At 39.0% G+C, this 20,142-nt stretch overlaps 1 protein-coding gene and 1 long non-coding RNA gene across 2 annotated transcripts in view; one reads left to right on the top strand and one right to left on the bottom strand.

Moving 5' to 3' along the window:
• The window catches only part of LOC138105716 (uncharacterized), an 81,045-nt gene that overhangs the window by 52,293 nt on the left and 8,610 nt on the right, over positions 1-20,142 (top strand). The window contains exon 2 of the long non-coding RNA XR_011148636.1: positions 18,150-18,352. This is a non-coding gene — a long non-coding RNA (uncharacterized lncRNA). The remainder of the gene's footprint in view (positions 1-18,149; positions 18,353-20,142) is intronic.
• KCNH8 (potassium voltage-gated channel subfamily H member 8) overlaps positions 18,542-20,142 on the bottom strand; it is a 174,155-nt gene continuing 172,554 nt past the window's right edge. Inside the window, exon 16 of the mRNA XM_069005820.1 lies at positions 18,542-19,301. Within this exon, the coding sequence (XP_068861921.1) occupies positions 18,591-19,301 (711 nt within the window). The 3' untranslated portion in view covers positions 18,542-18,590. The remainder of the gene's footprint in view (positions 19,302-20,142) is intronic.

The raw sequence follows: 20,142 nt of genomic DNA, 5'->3' as shown, positions 1-20,142 counted from the left end.
ACTTGAAGGGAGATGAGAGCAAAGAACCCTTGTGCAGCCTCTTAGTACTGGTGCTGGTCACAGATGAGGAAGACAGGCCCGGCCATCTCTGTGGGGAGTGCCAAAGTTGGCAGATTTTTTTGTCTCCTATCAGAAGGTCACAACGTAGTGGGGTGATGTATTACATACAAATGCCATATGGCACCTCTTGACAATACTGTTATAGTTAAAAATAGCACCTGAACACCATAAGACTACTGTGGATTTTAAGAACGTGTTTTTTCAATCTATCCCATTAGCAAATTTTCCATTGCATTTCATGTGATTACTTTCATTGAAAGGAGACAAGCTATGCTTTTCATAATGTTTTCTGCAGTAAGTCACTAGAAATACTTGAATGCAGAAGGTAAATAAGCAAACACATCTGTTTTAAGACAGCCAGTAATCGCTTTACTGTAAATGATGTCAAGCATAGAAAGAGACAAGGTATTCCACTCGGAGTATTTAATCCCTTTCAAGATAACTTTCTTAGGTTAGGCTTAAGTGCAGAGTGTAAAATGTTAATGCAAGTAATCTGCTTTTGTTGTCCATGAATTATTCAGATCTGAATATCTGCTCTGTGTAGTCTGCAAGTTCACAGATGAATCTTATCTAACTACTCTGACAGTCAATCATTAGAAGCCTTAAGAAAGTATAATGTGCTCAAGTACTGTAACTTAGCTGACTGCACTAACACAGCTCAAAGAGATATATTTGTACTATAAGGATTGTTAAGAAAAGGGTAGTTATGTGTTATGAAGGCAGGTGTTTTCAAAGCACAATTATATCCAGTAAAATAGATTGTCATGAAAAAGTCTGAGTCTTCTCTAAGTTATAATTGTCTTTGCCTCAGTTGAAACATGCCTTTTTTGAATGCTTGGCATGTCTTGCAGATAAAAAACAACTCATAAACAAGCAGGTCTTTAATAATTACATAAAAATATCTAGATGCAGCACAAATTGATTAAGTGTAATGATCCAAGACTTGAACTGGCACACGAAGAAATAGTTGAATGGAAACAGCAGTGAGGTGGTAGGGACTGGAGCTCTACTACTCTCCTAGACAGTGCTTTTCACCTTTCTTGTCTTTTCCTCCTTTTGTCTGCTTGGACATTTTCTTCATGGCAGAGATAACCTACTACTGCATGCATCCTGTGGTGCATGGCATTGCACACTGGGTCTTGGGACAGGGGAAATGTTCAATCATGTCCCTGCAATATGAAAGCATAGAGTACAATAGAGATAATAAGGGGGCTGAGGGGAGAGGGGTCTCATCATGGCTTTCTGGGTTTTTTCTTATCTCTTGTAACAATCATTTGTACAATGTGATGATAGAAATAATTTCTCATGTGGAGTGCGCAAGGACGGATGGGTTTCTAGGAGAAAGATGTAAAGGGAAAGAAAACATATACGGAGGGAAATGTAGGAAGTTATATAAAAAAGAACAGATACCAAGTCTGTATTTCCCATGGAAGGAAAAATGACCCTGCAGTCTTTAAGGAAATAGACTTCAAAAGTTTTTCATATCTTTACTGCATATTAAAGATGGGAGTGCTGTCAGGGAAAGCAGTAGCAAGTTTGGCTATTCAAAGAATTAAAAAAAAAAAGTTTAACTATTCAAGAATTCAAAAAGCAACAAATGTTTTGATCCACTGCCATGACTACTTCTTAAGCTTTACTTTGAATGCAGCATTGCACATGGCATGCTTATAAATGACTGTGGTCATAATGACTTGTTTCAGAATAGGGAGTAAGATTTTTGGGCAGTTTTCAGACCTTTAGAGATCCTGTGTTTAAGGTGGCCCAGCAGTCTGTTTCATGCTCCCTTGATACCACTCTGCATTCCAGCCTGCTGTAGTAAGCTCCATTATAGCAGAGTTCACCTTAATGTGAAGGCCAAATGCATTCACCTTGCAGAACAAATGAAAGCCTCAGTCCTTTCAAAATGTACCAAATAATACAAACACATTCATGGCCTGCAACCAAGCCTGCCCCTGGTTCTTGGAAGCATGTTCTTATTTGCTGTGTCTAAAAACTGGGTTCAGCTAACTGATTTCCATGTCTCAGGTGTCACCATAAAAAAATCTCTTTATATATGCAGGCCCTGGTTGTTTACCTGCTTCTGGTTTCTCTGTATCTGAATTTCTCTGAATAATTTCATAAGGCAGCAAAAGGGTAAGTGGACATCACAACTCAGTTTCTAGGCTTTTTTTAAATTCAGATGCTAGCCTGGATGTGTTTTCTGGATGCTCCTTGTTACCACAGAATCAGCTAGGTTGGAAAAGACCTTTGAGATCATCAAGTCCAACCTATGACCAAACAACTGTTTGGTCATACCAAACACCACCCTGTCAACTATAACACTATTTGCCAGATCCAGTCTTTCCTTAAACACTTCCAGGCACAGTGACTCCACCACCTCCCTAGGCAGCCCATTCCAAAGCTCAGTCGCTCCTTCTGTGAAGAAAATGCCTTGGTGCTCCTTCTGCTGTTCATTTATGGTTCATGTAGTGATTTTACATGGTGTTTCTTTTGTTAATTGGAATAGATTTTCAGGAGCAGATTAGAGGTAAGTAAAATTGTCAGAGGCAATATGCAGTAATTGCTTTGTTCTTCATAGAGCTTAAGAGAAGTGAGAGACACTCAAATGAGAATTTTCTTATCCAGGATTTTCTATGAATGTGAGAGATGATAAAGAGGGGTTAATAGACATGCTCCTTTTGAAAACCACTCAAAAATGCTTCAGTACACAATATCATTACAAACCACTATTACAAGTTATTTGCTAGTGATGCATAAGTGAGTTAAAAGTGTCTTTGGACATGAATTATTTGTCTTGGTAACATCTACTATTCAAATAAATACTAGACAGCATTTAGGCATAAAAAATGTAGAGGAAGAAAAATGGAAATGTGTGAAAGAAATACAGAAATATACCTATATGATAAAACTGTAGTAAGGGTGTGACAAGAGAGAGTACCAAAGAGAGGAAAAGTCATAGAGAACATGGTTATAATTTTTGTCCATTTGTTTATGTGCCTCTCAAGGAACATGACAGAAATGTGCCACTTTTTTGAACCTCAGCATTATCCCTCTAGTACAAAAGAAGGAAGGGGTTCTTGTGAAAATGAAAATTCAGGTGTATAAATAAAAGTCATGTGCATGTGGTTCAGATTGCAAATGACTCTGCTAATGCAGTGCATGATGGCCTTTAGGGATCAGCCATCTGGAGGCTGTGAAGAGGCCACAGTGCTCACATCAGCCAGGGAGAAGCAGAGGCTGGAAACTTGTGTTAGAGTAAATTCTCATCTTAATCTGTGATAGGTGTGAAAGTTGTCTTTTACAGTATTAAAGAGAGGCTGTAAAGTGCTACCTGAGTGTAACACTATGTTCATGTCAGGCTGAAAAAGAATCGTCAGTGATGGCTTTATAACTTTAATTAGCCTGGTCTTCATTTACAAACCCCCTAAGGGTCTGAGGTTACACTGCAAGTGTGATATCACCAGTTTTTGCACTGCATGTACTCATGTAAGTTTCTGCATATGCTTTTGATCTGTGTATATCAGAACCATATACCTCGTGAAACAAGTTGCTGTCATATTACAAATTATGTGGTATTAAAAGAAATCTGAATATCTAGATACATTTGACCCTGTTAAATACCCTTATTTTATTTCAGGATTTCTTATCACTCTGTAGGTCTCTAACATTTCTTCCTGTTAATCATATTTTGACAGAGACACTCATAATATTTTTGTCCTTCTAGGCACATACTTTTGTTGTTTGACTGCTTTTGCCTTTTTTAATTTTATCTCTTCTTTCTGTGTGGCAGGGGTTGGATGTTACTAGCATTCAAAATTACATGCAGGAAATGTGCAAACTGCCTGGAGAGCAGTAGAAAGATGCTGCATCCATTTCTTACTGTAATTGAGTAAGATAATGAGGTCACAGTTTTCACGTTGAGTGTCACCAGGAACTCAGGGATGGGGACTGGTACAATTTTCATATGGCTCATGTAATTCTTGAGCATTTGAATGGCTTGTGCAAGTTGTCAGGGGACTGGACTGTTGGTGGCCAGCCAGTTACTCAACAAACGCAGGATGTGCACTGGTACCAAGATGGATGAGAGTAAGCTGGTGTATGAAATGCTTAGCAATGTTTGAGAGATGGTATGCACTGTTTGGAGGGGAGCTGTCCTGTCCTGTGAATCCAGAGAGCTCATGCCTGCTTCTGCTTTCATTGCCAGACTGCTGGGTACCTCTCACTGGCAAGTTGCTTTTCCTGTCTGTGCTGTTGCTGCTTTGGCAGTTTGTGTCTTCTTTATTAAAAAGGAAGGTTTTGGTGGTATGCATTGTCACAGACTATGCACTATGCATTTGTGCCTTGCTGTCACAAGGCACTGCTGTGAGCTGTCAAAAAAATCCCAGAGAATTTTCAACTGTCAAAACCTTTGGTAATTCCCCGGCAGAATATTTTGCTGTGGCCATTCTGTCCATTCCTGTTTTGGGAATTTTGTCTGCTTCTTGCCATTCCATGCAATCACCAGCTCCACTGCCATTATTTTTTTAACACACCCATACAGACACACACACCCCCTCCTCCCAATTTTTTACTTATTACTTCTCATGTGGTTTTCTTTGTTCCTCTCCTCTTTGCAATAGAAGTGCCTCCCTCCCCTGGTGCTTTTTACCTACTGCTGTGACTTTGCTTTTGCAGGATAATCACAATTCACTAAAAATCTTTTGGGTAGGAAAGCAAATTCAAATGGCAGCCAAAGACTGCTCAGGTTATAGAGTCCCTCACATCCTGGACACAGGTGTACTCAGATCTGAATGACAAGATTTGCTCTGTGGGCAAAGGAGCCATTGAGTCTGAGCTGAGATAACGTGATGGAAGCTGGTCCAGTTGTTAACAGGCTTCCTTAAGGAAGCCTAATTTGGGGGCTCTTTGTTTCCTTCACTTGTGAAATGGAGTGTGGTGTGAAATGAAGCTGAGGGAAGATAGGTAGGAAGAATAAGAAAGTATGAAAGAATTTCAGCTTCAGCTGGGCCACCTGTTTTTGATCTTGCTTTGAATTTTTTCTTCTTTTTTCCTTAGGTTGGCTTGACTTTCCAGACACAGATTTTAGTCTAAACCTGAATTATTTGTAATTTAAATATATTTTAGTTATCATCAGCTGCAGAAGAACATAGAAGACCAAAAAAAAAAAAAAAAAAAAAAGTGTGCTTTTAGTTCACTGGTAATGTAAAAGCTGGGTTGCAGACTATCTCACTTTGAACAAGAACAAATTAACTTTGAAATTTTTTGCTGAACAGGAAGTTTGAACACAGTTGACTTTTAAGTAGATGTGCAGCACTCTGCTTTCAAGTTTTATACGCTTGGTTTTAAAATGAATGGAAAGAAACTGTTGAAACAGCAAGAAGTTTGTCTTAACAGCGCAGCTATATGTTTGATACAGCCCTGGAGTCTTAAAAGTCCTGTTCTTCCTGCTGGAAACTGTAACTTAGTGATTTTACCTGAAGTGGAGCGTACCTCAGGAAATTTTAGTTTTCAGTTATAATGACATTTATTAGCTATTCAAGTGACTGGTCTCTCCATTTGATGCTTAATGCTTCCTTAGAGAGTTCAGGGACAGAGGTGAGAGAGGTGAAGTTTTTATTGTTGTTGTATGGGTCTGCCCAGGGTGGGAGCTGATTCTTTCCTTTGCAGATCAAATGCTCTTCTGTGACAGTTCAGGCTTCTCAGGGAACTGCACCTGATGACAAAAGTATTGTATAAATAGACAAACAGAAAACTACCTGCAGGTTGGAAATTTGTGTTCCCATCCTTACAGCACATCACTTTAGAAGTGAAAGGCAAGGAACAATCATAAGAAAGGAAATAGATAATAACACCTAAAGTATTAGAAATTTATCTAAAAACAGTTTTAGAGAATCATGTGAAAAAGCTTATTCTGGCAGCATGCTGACTGTATATGTAGAGGAGAGAGAGATTGATTATAAGGCTTTAATTGGCAGCCATCTGAGTGAAGTATTTTATCTGGATCTAAGGTATAAAAAAATGTCCCTCCCTAGACAATGGGCTAATATAACTTTTCAGGTGTCCTCAAAAAGTTGTTGCTTAGAGAGCGAGCTGCTTCTGACTCCTGTAATAGATGAGAAATGCACGCTCCTGCTTGGACCAGAAGATAATAGGAAAGTAGTATCTGTGGTTTGCAGACTGGCTCTGCTTGCAGAGGGAAGGCACCCTTCCTTGACCTTCACACGCCCAGCTAGCTGAAAGCACTTGCAGAAAGAAAATGGTCTCTTCACAAACAAGGATGGTAGGGCTTTTCAGTATTCTAAAAATGGAAAAATAACAGCTCAAAATAATTTTCTGAAATGCTTGGACAGAATGAGCATAACAAACAAGGATACTTATTTATGGAGGCAGCATCAATAAAGTACACTTTAGCAAGATACCTGAGATATGGTGGTCCACAGCTGGAATTTCTGTTCAATGAAAAACGTGGGCAGCTGATGTTTTAGATATATCTGAAGCAATCAGAGATTTTTTAAGAAGCTTTTCAAATCTTTTCCTGTGTAGTTATTTGAAATGGACGTATTTACTAATGTGCATATGACATAGTTTCTGAAAATTCAAAGCTGAGTTCTCAAAGTCCTTGAGATTAGAAATTAAGGTTTAGGGTTCCTTAGTATATATGGTCTAAATTTCCAGTGCACCCACAGTTTGGTATCACGCAGGTGAAAACCTCTGGTGTTCTGTATAGCAGGGGCTACCCTTGAAAAGCAAACTTGGAAAGCTCAAAGGCTGTCAGGCTAATTGTCTGGGACCTGTCTTGGTTTTGTTAAACATCAGGGGCTATTTTAGAAAGCGTTTCAGTCACTCCAAATTTTCCAGTTAAATTTGTTTTACCTGAAATTTCCCAGTGTAGCATGTGTGTTTGACAGAGCTTCATCATTTATGAGTACATAAAATACCTTGCTGTATGTGTGTGTAAGTTATTTGTGTACAGCTTTGGCCCACTAGTTTGAGTGGATGTCTAATTCTGGTGGTTTTGAGAGTTGAAAGTGATTGCTGTTGAGTCATATCAGTGTCAACACTAGTTCAGCCTTGCACCCTAAAGAGTAACAAGTAGGAAGCAGAAGTATCAATTTCTCTCATTATCTGAAGCAGAGGCTATGTTAGCTTTCATACAGAAACCATAAAGCCTGATGATGGATAGGGATATTTCATCTTTGATTAGCTGGAGAATATGCAATCAATTTTTTTTTTTTTTCTTATGGGCAACAACCATAATGAAAGAGAAATATGCCCTGAAGGTACAGAACAGAATAACCCAACATATAGAGAAAAAATAGGAAACCCATAAAAATACTTTTATGAAAACATAAGCTAACAAACTGGAATGTAAATTAAGAACTTGTGCAGAAAAATAAAATAAGGACCCAGGATTAAGAAAGCAGTGTCTAGTGGGACAAAGTCTTTCTGTGTAGTTGCAGGCTGATGTACCCTAAACCACTAGACAGCTCAAGGCAGGTCCTGTGTTTCTGTTATTGCCTTCCTGTGGGTCATAGCTGAAAACAAAGACATCAGAAATTTTGTTTGTTCGGTTTTTGCTACTGACACTAACAAGAGAAGAATTCAGCCCTAAAAACTTAAGTCCTGAGGTTCCTCATTTATTTCAGACAGCTCTTTTATCCATCCCAGATTCAAGATAATGCCACAGATTGCTGGTGAAATTCACATTTAGTAGGGTTTTGCAACCCCCTTCCTTTGTGTTGGTGATTCTTTCCCCTCCCTTGCAGTTAGTCTGTCTTTGATTGTTGTTTTACAGGTTTTTCTTGTTAAATATTTTCCAGCTGGCAGTGAATCATTATGTGCTACTTTATCTGCTTTCCACTACTCTGAGGGCTTCTTTATTTATTAATAGGAACAATAGCAAAGTGAAACGCATGTCCTTTTTATAGTCATTATTTGCAAAGCACATTGTTCCAGGCCACCTTGCACCACTGTCATAAATAAAGCCTGCAACAGCCACTTGACATACATGCAATGAATAATAAAACCAGTGTTCATTTGGCACCGATTTAAAAATAATAGATTTACACTCTATGCAGATCAGCAGTTTTAACATTTGGCTGAATCTGAATAGGACAATGAATTCCTTTTGTCTTGCAATTAAGCCATTTGTTTTATACCAATGTTGCTCACATGATAGAATTTACACAAGATAAAACAAAACAAGCTCAGGAGCTCTCCCTGTGGAGAGGAAGAAAGTTATTTCTAAGTCACAACATTCTGGTTTAAACCAAACAATAGTGGGAAAGTGATAATGGGTTCACATCAATATTAAGAATTAAGAATTCACTCAGGAAAGCTCAGGCTGTATGAAAGTCATACCCTGGCTGAAGAAATACAATAAAGCTGTAGTTAAGAAAAAAAAAGATTAATTTCTGTCACTGGCATTTATGACTGAAAAAAAAAATTAAATGTTCTTCTACCCTGCAGAACTCAGCTTAGAGCTGGCAAGGGACCCTAGAAATATTAGGAACTTTTCAAAAACTCTCTAGGCTAGACTTGGATGTGTCTGGAAAGTTCAGTGCTGTTATTTGTGAGAGAGAAAGAGAACTGGGAACTGTTTCACTGTTGGAAACTTTCACTTCTCAAATACAGTTTGGAGAACAAATGCCTTAACAGTGGTAGGCAAAAAACATGTCGGAGAGACGACAGCTTGCAGATTTAATCACCAAATGGTCACTGAAAAAAACAAGAGGAAGGTCCTGTACCCAGGTCTATTTTGGACTTCTAACCAAGGCATTGCAGAAGGTAACCTTGGACCAACTGACCACATGGAGAGAGTTTAAATTAAATGGAAAATAAAAGTCGGAAATGATATGCATATGACAATCTGAGGTTAGTTGAACTGATTGCTTAAGGGTATGAATGCTGAGGAGGCTTTGCTTTTCTTCAAATCAAAGATACAGTGAAAATATCTAAACTCCCTATTCCTAGAAAAAGAACAATGTTTTTAGAGGCAAGTTTCAATTTTAACATCTTCATCCACACAATAATTTGTGTCTACATTGCCTATTCAGCGTCACCTGGCAAGTTAGTTAAACATTGAGTTATCCAACTCTGTTAACAGTATGGAATATGTTCAAATTTTAAACTTAAAGGTTGGCTGTAAATAACTGTAAAGGACCTCATTCTTGCTGATATGGGGAGAACCTGTTCCCATTCCCAAAGCTGCCAGCTTTTTCCTTACCTTGTTGACTGTCTCAGTGGATATTGAGTCATACAATGGTTATGCTGAAAGGCAACATTGAACATAATTTTTCCTTTTTTTTCCCAGTTTGTTTAATTTTTATTACAGTGTTTCCCAAGTTACAGTTTATTTCTGGTATCACATAGGGCCTGGGGTCTTCTGACTACTGCTTGCACAACGATTGGGGGAAAAGGTGTAGAAGAAGGGAAAGCACAGGATGTAAAATGCCTCTCAAGGACTTGACTGCCTGTGGTTGCAAGGTTGGCTGTAGCAGCAGTGAGGCTTGCACAGCTGTGCATGCAGAGTCAGCAGATGTGCTGCATGTTGCTGGAACACACTGTCTGCCTTGCCTCTGAAAATACTTGTCTGAGGCAAACTTTATCCTCGTGGGCATTAAGTGAGCAAGTATTTTTCAGATGTGATTTTTATGTCTGATGGCAGGTTAAGGAAAAGGCCTGCTGGGCTGCTCTTGCAAAGCTGGGATTGCAGGTGTGATATAAACCTTACGCAAAGCCTTCAGAGACTTCCTTTTATTCTACCTTGCACACGCAAAGAGGCTAATTAATTATCAAACTGGCTGGCATAATTCAAGCATCTGCTCTCAGAAACTTAATAAGTGCAGTTACAGAAACTGCTGTGCTATACAGCCCTCACCACAGACAACCCTCCCATACGTCTTGTTTGTAGGTACTCTATTTTTTACAGAGCATAGTCCTGGGAATCCTTTAGCATCTGTGCTTGGAAGAACTTTCTGCTCTCCTAGGGCTCTGTTGCCTGGTGCAGCTCACACTGCTCCTCCAGGGCTGGGCAGCAGGGCAGGCAGGGAGTCCACCCCTGCCTGCTGCCTCCGGGCTGGGCAGAGGGACCTATGCCCAGGAAGCCAGCTGTTCTGCTCCTGCCTCCCTGCAAGCCATTGTGGGACCTTGGATGAATTTTTCATGCTCCTTTATCTCTTTGTGCTACTCCTTTTTTTTGTTAGGTTGAAAGCTCTCTGAACTTTGTATTATCTCCATACACTGTGGTGAATACAACAGACCCCTGAACTCTTTTAGGTGCTCCAGCTTCTATCGCAATGTGAATAATTGCTAAACTAAGCTCCATATGAGGGCATTTATTTTCAAATACAATTTTCTTATTGAAGCAAAGGGCAACCAATGCTTCAAAAGCCTCTGTGCTGTGCTATGGCTCTGGTTAGGATATTGTCAAATGTCCCTGAGGGTTTTTACAGTTCTCCTGTTTCATTTTTCTGTTAGTAAGTAGCTATATAGACATCAGCTTTTCGGAACAGCCGGTTGCTCAAAGACTCTGTTCTTACCAACAGTTGAAAGAATGCTTACTTTTACATATTGGTATGCACCAGGAATAGGCAGCTTATCACCTTGGGTGCCCTATACTTGTTACTGCTGAGAGTTCGGTCCTAAAGGAGACTATTAATGATTGCATTGGATCTGGCTGAGATGGAGTTCATTTTACGTCTCCCAATCACTGTCCTTTTCTCAAAACTCTCATTTTCCTGGGTTTCAGCCCCAGAAAGACTAGTGGGGTGACCCTGTATGTCAAACACCCTCCAAAGCTTTTCTATCAATCCCTTCCACGTATGGACAGGGGAGAGAAAATATAATGAAGGGTTCATGGATTGATATAAGGTCTGAGATCACTCAGCAAATACTGTCACGGTCAAAACAGACTTAATTTTGGGATATTATTTGAATTTATTACAATAAATATGACAAAATCAGAGCAGGACAATGAGAAAAACAGACCTTAAAACATCTTCCCACCTCCTCTTCCTCCTTCCCATCTCTACCTCCTCCCCCTCAGCAGTGCAGGGAGGCAGAAAATGGGGATTATGGTCAGTTCATCACACATTGGTCGTGCCACTTCTTAGGGAGAGGAGTCTTTCCCCTGCACCAGTGTGGGGTCCCTCCCACCAGAGACAGTTTTCCTGAACTTCTCCAACATGGCTCCATCTCACAAGCAACAGTTCTCCATGAACTGCTATAATGTGGGTCATTTTCCCACAGGGTGCAGTCCTTCAGGCACAGCCTGGTCCACCCTGGATCCACAGTGTCACAAGTCCTACCAGGAAACCTGCTCCAGTGTGGGCTCCTCTGTCCTTGGGTCTGCAGGTCCCTGCCAGGAGCCTATTCTGGTGTGAGTCTCCCCCACAGGCTGCAGGTGGATCTCTAAATCCATGTTGACCTCCATGGGCTGCAGGGGCACAGCTGCTTCACCATGGTCTGCACCACGGGCTTCAGGGGAACCTCAGCTATGATGCCTGGAGCACCTCCTTCTCCACTGACCTTGGTGTCTGCAGAGTTTTTCCTCTCACATATCCTCACCCTGCTTTTCTTTGGCTGCAATTACGTATGTACAAGAATTTTTTTATTCTTTCTTCTTAAACACGTTATCACAGAGGTATTCCCACCATTTCTGATTGCCTCAGCCTTGGCCATCAGCAGATCCATCCTGGAGCTGGCTGGCATTGGCTCAGCTGGACATGGAGGAAGCTTCTGGCAGCTTCTCACAGAAGCCACTCCTGTAGCCCCCTTCTACCAAAGCCTATAATGAATAATGTTTTACAAAAGACCGAGCAGCAATTTTCTTTTTATTAAAAAAGCTTTTCATGTTGTTGGAGAGGTGGGGAATAAGGAATTCTTGCCTTATCTCTGATGTGGTACAAGTGCCAGTAACTATTTTTATGGTCTATATATACGTTCATCAGAGATTCTGTGGCACAATCTGTAATGCAAACTGGTAATTCTGTATGGGAAAAAATAAGCAGGTGATCGCATGTCTTTGTACACATTTCAGCTGCTTGACAATCATGACTCAGTAATATTTTAAAATGCTGTTATGACACAGTGTAGCATTCAGAGAATGTGTGTGTTGGTGGTGTTGTTCCTGTCCATCCTGTGTCATGTCCTTGCCTCCCACAACTTCATTGCAAATAAAGGCACAGAAGAGAATTTTGATATTTACTTTTGGAAAATAATTTCAGACTAATGTGAGTGAGATGAAAAATATTTTCTATATGTGGTTATGATTTTCCTTTCCTAAAAACAAATATAATGCAAGAAACCTGTTCATGTACTACAGGCTTTAAAATTCTGCTTAGAAGCTATTTGCATGGTTACTAAAATAATGTTGGCATTTTTCTGGTAAGAATATGAACTGTATTTCTGTGGATCAGTGCTGTGCAGGGGTGGGGAAAAAAATCCAGCAGCACTATATATATGTGTTAAGTTAAAAATCGTGTAAGAAAACTCAGGAAGTAAATGATTGACAATGCTGGCCTTTAAAAAGGCATAATTAGTCTGTAACATTACTGCCTATTGAGGCTGGTGCTTCCAATTTGTCTCAGGGTGCTGCTGTTTTTGTCCTGTGTCTGACTGCAGAGTCAAAAAGGAACAGGCGCGTGGGATTTGATTGTTTGTACATAGGGAGGTTGACACTGTGCGGGATTTTTTTATCTCCTTCTTGAAAGAAGCTTTGCTTTTTTTGAAATTTTTTGAATTTTTTGTGAGGTTGATAACACAGCACCTAGGATAACATTTGAAAACTGAGGAAATGTTTCTCATAAAGCCATTGGAGGAAGCATTTATTTCATGTCATATTAATTCTGTTGATATTTTATTCTGTGGTTAGATACATGGTAGCCATTTACAATTGTAGTACATAATTTGTAAAATTCACTGTCATAAAAAATAAAGATCTTTACTATTTTATTTTTTTTCTACCTTTCCATTTCTTGGTCATGTATAAGACCTTTGGATTTACCACAGAAAAAAAATCAGCAGGTTCCATGAGAATAAATTAAGTGTTAATGTCTTGGAAATAAATGCATAGACTTAAAACACACCATCAAGGCCAAAATGTAAGAATACTTTCTAAATCTTAAAATTTAAAACAATTTGAAATTGGAAGGTACTGCTTTTCCTCTTGCACATCTTCTGTGGTTCCAGGTTCTGATTGACATGAGTGTTTCAACTCTTAAACACCATTAACTTGCTTCTTTGAGAGTTTTCCAAAGACTGGGAAATTCCGGTATCAAGGTACATAGGAAATAAAATTTTCTTTTCATCATCCAGTTTCTCTAAATGAAAGGATCAGATCTGTGCCATTTCTTTGTGGTTTTGAAGCCAGGAATTGCTGTTTCTTGTCATTGTTGTTGCCACTGACAATATATGATAGGAGAAATGAAGAGACACCCTGGGAAGGAAATTTTATGAAATACACAAGAGATCAGTGGTTGGTCTGGGAATGATGTGATTTTTATGCTCATCTTGGAAGGGGTAAAACCAATTATGTATGTGGAATTATCTAACAAACTTGCAGCTGTGAATTATTTTTAATAGTATTTAACTACTTTGACAATTTGCAGATCCTGAATGAGATGAGCTTAGATTTCTTGTTATAAGCTATTTGATTTTCTGAGTGAAGCAAAGACTCAGTACCATGTAGGCCACTGGAATTGATGACAGTTGGGCAAATTCCTCTTACTGAGATAGGGGAGTGATCCAGCAAATCAAGCACCAGTCCTTTCTCTTTTCTTATTGCTTACTTCACTGCTGCCTAAATTACCAGCTATAACCTCATTCTTTTCAGGCTGAGGTAAATTGTTAGAAGCATTTTTCTAGAACATGGGAATGTGACTGTGCACTTTCTGTGGTAGTCCCAGCAGCAGAAAATATCTAAATTGTGTCCCACTGAGAGAGATGTGAGGACCATGTGCTTTTAAGTTAAGGAAAGAAGATGCAGAAAATGTTGAGAACAGTTTGTTTCATCCAAAACTTCATTTGTGAAACACAGGATTTTTTACAAGCTACCTGGTGAGGTTATTGATACAGTGTGTTACAAAATTGCCTGAAAAAGGGAAATGTATTGAAATCTTATGTGCAGTTAGCAGATGGACTAATTAGAGTAAGTTATTTGTGGTAGATAACCAGCCAATGGTCAAAGCAAGGTTATTGCAGGAGCTGGTTATGATCTGTAAAAAGATGAGAAGTATTTGCAGAATTTGTAATAAGCTGTGTTTCTTAGACTGAATCTAGTAGGTACCATGGGCACAAGACAAATACACATCTTTAATGATGTATCTGAAGCACAAGACAGATTTCCTACTTTTGGTACTTTTGTTTGTTTGTTTGTTTTCCAGTGCATCTTTTCCATTTTTTTCCCCCTTTTTCCTATTGTCAGTGAAAGCAACTGCAGGATTGTGAGAATGTAACAGTGCAAGAGATTTTGGTTAGAGATCTGTGGTTTACTGCCTGAATCTTGACCAAATTATCCTATTGCATGACTGACTTCAGTAACCATTTAGTTTATTACTGGTAGGATGATTCTTAATAGAAAAAATACCAGGAAATGAGGAAAGACATGGTGTAGTTTGATGAAGTTAGAGAGAAAATATAAAACTGAGTGAGTGAGGAAAACAAGAGAGGGAAACAAAAATAGGGAAAATAAATACAGTTACTGTACAGAAGAAGAAACTGACAGTGATGGAAAATGCAAGAAATGTAGCAAATTTAGGAAGTAAACTGATGCAGAATGAGATGGAAAGAACAATCCTTAACAAAAAGTGATCCTATTTTTTATTTTTGTAAAGCTTAGTGTGAAAAAGAATAAATTCAATTGTCTGAGCTGGGTGGTTGGATGTTAGGGCATGGGATGCTTGTATTGATTTTTCATTCTGAGCATTTTTGAAGGTAACATGAAAATATTACAGTGGTTGTTGCTTTAATCCCAGATATCCTCAATGGCTACTCCGTGCATAGAATTAATATGTCCATGGCAATCCTGCTTAGATACTGTTTCATTCCAAATGTACGTGCCTTCACATTTGTCCCTGTGAATTGTCATTTCACCTTCAAAAGTGAATTTTTTTGCACTGTTTGCAGATACCTCCCAACAAAACCTGCTTGAGGAATGGTTTTCCTGGGAGTTTCATAGTATGATGGTGTCAGGGAATTTAAAATAGTACAACTATTCAAGACCTTCTTTCCTTACTTGATTTTGGCCAGGTGTGCTGGTCTTGGCTGGGATATTTAATTTTCTTCACACAGCTCTTCATACCAGCTCTTCACAGCAGCTGGTATGGAACCGTGGTTTGAATTTGTGCTGAAACAGGGTGATGAAAGAGAGAGGTTTTGTTACTACTGAGCAGGGCTTACACAGAGCCAAGGCCTTTTCTATTCCTCCCCCCACCCAGCAGCAAGGGGGCTGGGGGTGCACAGGAAGTTGGAGGGGGCACAGCCAGGACAGCTGACCCCGACTGACCCAAGGGACATTCCATACCATATGGTGCCATGCTTAGCACATTAAAGCTGGAGGAAGAAGGCAGGGAGGGACATTTGGAGTGATGGCTTTTGTCTTCCCAAGTCACCGTTCCATAGGATTGAGTCCTGCTCTCCTGGAGATGACTGAACACCTGCTGCCCATGGGTAGTAGTGAATTCATTCCTCGTTTTGCTTTGCTTGCATACACGGCTTTTGCTTTCCCTATTAAACTGTCTTTATCTCAACTTGTGAGTTTTCTGGCTTTTACTTTTCCAATTTTGATGCTTATTCTGGCAGGAGGGAAATGATTGAGTGGCTGCATGGGGCTGGGTTCTGGCTGGGGTTAAACTACAACGCCTGGAATGAACTCTTGTCTGAAGTTCCCTGAGCTTTTCCCTGGAAGGCAGTACACTCACTTGGGTGATGCCCATCTTACAGAATCTCTGCAGTTCAGGGGTATTCCTTGAAACTAAACAGTATAGTGTTTGCCAGCTTTGTTTAGGATGTGTTTGACAGTTGCAGAAACAAGGAACAATTTAGGAAAGATATCCTGGTGTTATTTCTTCATAATTACTGCACATGTGGTTTTTTTAAATTTGAGGATTAAATGTACAATAGTAAAGCTATGGCTATGTATGTGAAGAGATTTTTTGTGTTTCCACTGACCTTTTTAAACTTTCATACAAAACTGACACAAAAACTCCAGAAAAAAACATCCAGTTTTAATCTCATGACACCAGTGTTTATACTGGAAAATAAAAAAAACAATGCCAAAACTTTAACTCATATACATAATGGTTTATGTGTCCTAAAATGAGAAAGCAAATGCTTCTCTCAGTTTATATGTGTAATGGAAATTGTTAAATGATATTGAGAATTAGGCCTGGTGTGTTTGTGCATTCTCAGTCAATAGCTGTGGTACGGTGAGCTGAGGAATCAGGATTAGTGGCCAGCTGCAATGTGCCTGTGCATCCCAAGGAACCAGCCCCTGTGCTCCATGGCTGTAGGGTGCTGAGGTGCAGTGGGGCTCTGCCAGTGTGGCCCTGTCCTGGGTGTGGGGGGCAGGCAGCCCTCCCCCAGCCTCCTGCCCAGTGCTGAGGTGGGGTGGGTAACAGCAGATGGCTAAAGGTGAACCAGGATTGTTTGCAGAAATACCACAGACCTGTACTTGCTACTATCTGTTATTATTATTATTATTTTAAAATTTCTGGGATATGCCTCATTTAATCAGCACTTCTCTGTTTAACTTTAAACTAGGTGAAAACTGGAATAGAGGGAAAGTAAGAAACCCTAGATATAAACACTCACATTGGAGTGTAGACACACTGGCAAAATTCAGGGAGCCCAAAATGAGAGATGATGCTTCACCCCTAATTTGTACCAGTGGGAAAATGGATGTGAAAAGATGAAATTTGGGCACAGACTATCTGCTGGGGTTTGTGTTCCCACACACATCCAAATGTTAACAATAATTTCAGTCTTCGAAGTTTTTGTAAAAAAACCCAAAACAACCTCTTAAGGAAGTTAAACCTAAATCTGTGCTCTGAAATTAAAATTTCAGTTTAATAACCACCAGTTTGCATTAATTATTAAATGTAACTTAGTTTACTTTTCCATTTTAGGGCATTTATTTTGGCTTGCAAGCATGTTTTTTTTTAGAAAGCTAGCTAAAATATATATACTTATGATGTACACTGCGCATCTTTAAGTATATAAATCAAAATTCCAATGCAAATCTGTAGCTCTGGTTGCACTGTAGCAATATGTTTCTAGTACATTAAATACTGGAAAAAAATTTTGGGGGGCATTAAGTCAGATTCTGGATTAAATAATTTGCCAAACCTATAGTATCTTTTTTTTTATTCTGACTAGAAATCAAAGCTAGTTTTTAGAGATGAAACAAAAAAAAATCATTAAATAAATAAATATTTTAATCTTATTTCTTTGATTCAGACTAAATAATTGTAATTTTCTCCTTTAATATTTCTCAATTTGCTCAATGGTTTTCATCCCTTTTAATTTTCTTATCCAGATATAAAACCCCTAAAGAGGAATGCATTGTAAAATGTTGACTTGTTCTTACAAATGACAGCACAACACAAACCAAGAGTCCTTAATGATATCAGTATAACAACTCACTTTTTAAGTAGTGATAGCTTATCATAGGATACAACATTCCAGCTCTTTTATTTTTTTAAATAAAATAATACCTTAATTTATTTGTATTCCACCAGAATGAGTACATTCGTTGCAAATTGCATGCACATAAAAGGGAATCCATTTGTAAACTACATAATATCTTAGTAATAAATAGTATTTGATCTAATACATGATGGTAGTGCATTTCTTGTTAAAACTGCAAGCTTTTACGAAAATGAAACCAAACTCTTATTCTCTTTATAAATATTTTAAATAATTTTTAGGTACATGGTTCATACCAAGTATATAAAAATAGTGGTTTTAGATAAATTAAGAGATTTCGTTTACATGACAAATAACGTGCAACAACTAAGCACTCTCTAGCAGCTCTATTTGGTTGATTGTCTAGATGACATGCAGCGAATATTGTCCCTTTGCCTTCACAGAACTGACAAAAAGACCAGCAGGACCCACGATCACCTGAAGCAAACAGTGCCATAGATATTGTTTGGGAACAACGGTCAGACACTCAGGGAAAACCTTTGCTTCGATGAACAAAAGCCACCCATGACAGTTCTTTGTGCTAGACTTCCAGCTGCTCTGACCCTCAGGGTCTTTGGACTATCACAAAAGTCTGTCAAACAGACAAGTAAGTTATATCTGTATTCAAAATGTTTTTTCAACATGCTTCTAGAATCTAGAAATTTATTGTTTTTTCTATACTATTAACCAATATTACCTTTTCTTACTTTCTGTAAGTCTGAATTTTCATGTTTGTAAATCTCCATGATCGCCAAAACAGAGATCAAATAAAGCAGTCATGCAGTACTCTCTAAACTTAAAACTGGCAGCTGTGGAACATGCTTTGAGTACCACTTTGCTGTTTCTCATACATCTATGGCTTGGCAATCTTTATCTTTAAGATCCCTTGTGCTTGTCACAATGTCTATTGGGAAATCTGGGGTCTGTGCAGAAGTTACTCCGGCTGTTGCTTCCAGGTCCCACGATCCTGGCAGGTTCTCAAGGCTTAATGAGCTGATTGCTCCTTGGCTAAAGCTCTCTTCCTCTGATCTGCTGGGCAGCACAAGGTGTAATGATGCCTCTGATGAAGAGCATACTGAAGGAGAAAGGGTTGCTGAAATAGACTGAAGAGGAGTCAGGGTAGTGTCTGAATGGGGAGAGGTGCATCTTAAAAATTGCAGATTGTCTTTCTGAATTACCTGATACTGGGAAGGGGAATTTTGAAGGCCTGTTGTATAACAAAATTCACCATCCATAGAATTTTGCAGGTTGGGTTCAGTCCTTTGGGGACTGCTGCCTACAGAAGACAGGTCTGTATTCCAAATGTCACATAATGTGTTTCCACGACAAAGTTGTGCTTTGGTGCAAGTGAAGTTCCCAGCTTGCATGTGCGAGCAAGGTTGATGTGTAGTCCAAGCCACTCGAGACTGCAGACTATCCAGTGTGGGACTTCGAGATATGCTGTGCACAGCACAGAATCCTGGAGGCTTCTGGGACGTGAGCAGGTTCTCCAGAAGGTGCATCACATTCTTCATATCCTTACGTAATTGTGAGACTTCTTGACTTAAAGTTGTCATCTGTTATGAAAGGGCAAAATATCACAGTATTTATTCATGCACCATGCATAAAGTATGCACATACATCCCTTTTTTTCCTTCTAGCAATGGCAGCTTTGATTTATGGCATGGTGTCTCTACAGTAAAGAAATATGCTCTGCTAATGTGTATGGGGAAATAGTCCTTCCAGCTACTTTAATTCACCTGATTTTAAATGATTCTCTGTCTATAAAAAATGGTCATAGGGTCAGAGCTGAGATGACTTCCAGAGGCAGTATGACATCAATATTTTCTTGATCAATCATTAAATATTTTCAACTATAAACCTTTCTTATTAAACAATTTCATACTGATGAACTACATAAAAATGAGGTCTTGTGAAATCTTGTGTGTGCAAAACAAAGAATCAGATTTTTTATTAGACCTTTTCTCTTAAATGCTGAAACTACTGATAGCATCCAGTTGGTTACATAAAGTACATGAAATCTTTCCCCAACACTGCTGCTTCAGAAGGGTCAGATTGGCAAGTTCTGAATTTGTGTTTTAAAGTCGACTAGCATATGAACATGAATGGGGACATTTGCTGGGACTTTATAAGGATGTTCTGGGCAATGAAAAGTCTAGTTCAAACATAAAAGTAACCCACTCACCATATCAAATGGTAGAAATTAAATTTGTCTCCATGATAGCTATCAATCTATTCTAGGTCAAAGCACTGTCATTATCATTAAAATAGTTTCTCTTACTGATGCTACTTTGTTGAAAGACATGACTGCACATTCTTCTTCAAGCCACATGTCAAAAAGAAAAAAAGCTAATTCAGGAGGCCTTTCTTTGCCCTCAAGTAAAGACATCACTGATT

Source organism: Aphelocoma coerulescens, chromosome 2 (assembly GCF_041296385.1).
Source record: "Aphelocoma coerulescens isolate FSJ_1873_10779 chromosome 2, UR_Acoe_1.0, whole genome shotgun sequence".
Classification (NCBI taxonomy): domain Eukaryota; kingdom Metazoa; phylum Chordata; class Aves; order Passeriformes; family Corvidae; genus Aphelocoma; species Aphelocoma coerulescens.
Note: the sequence above shows the minus strand (reverse complement) of the source record. Positions and strands in the feature narration are given on the sequence as shown.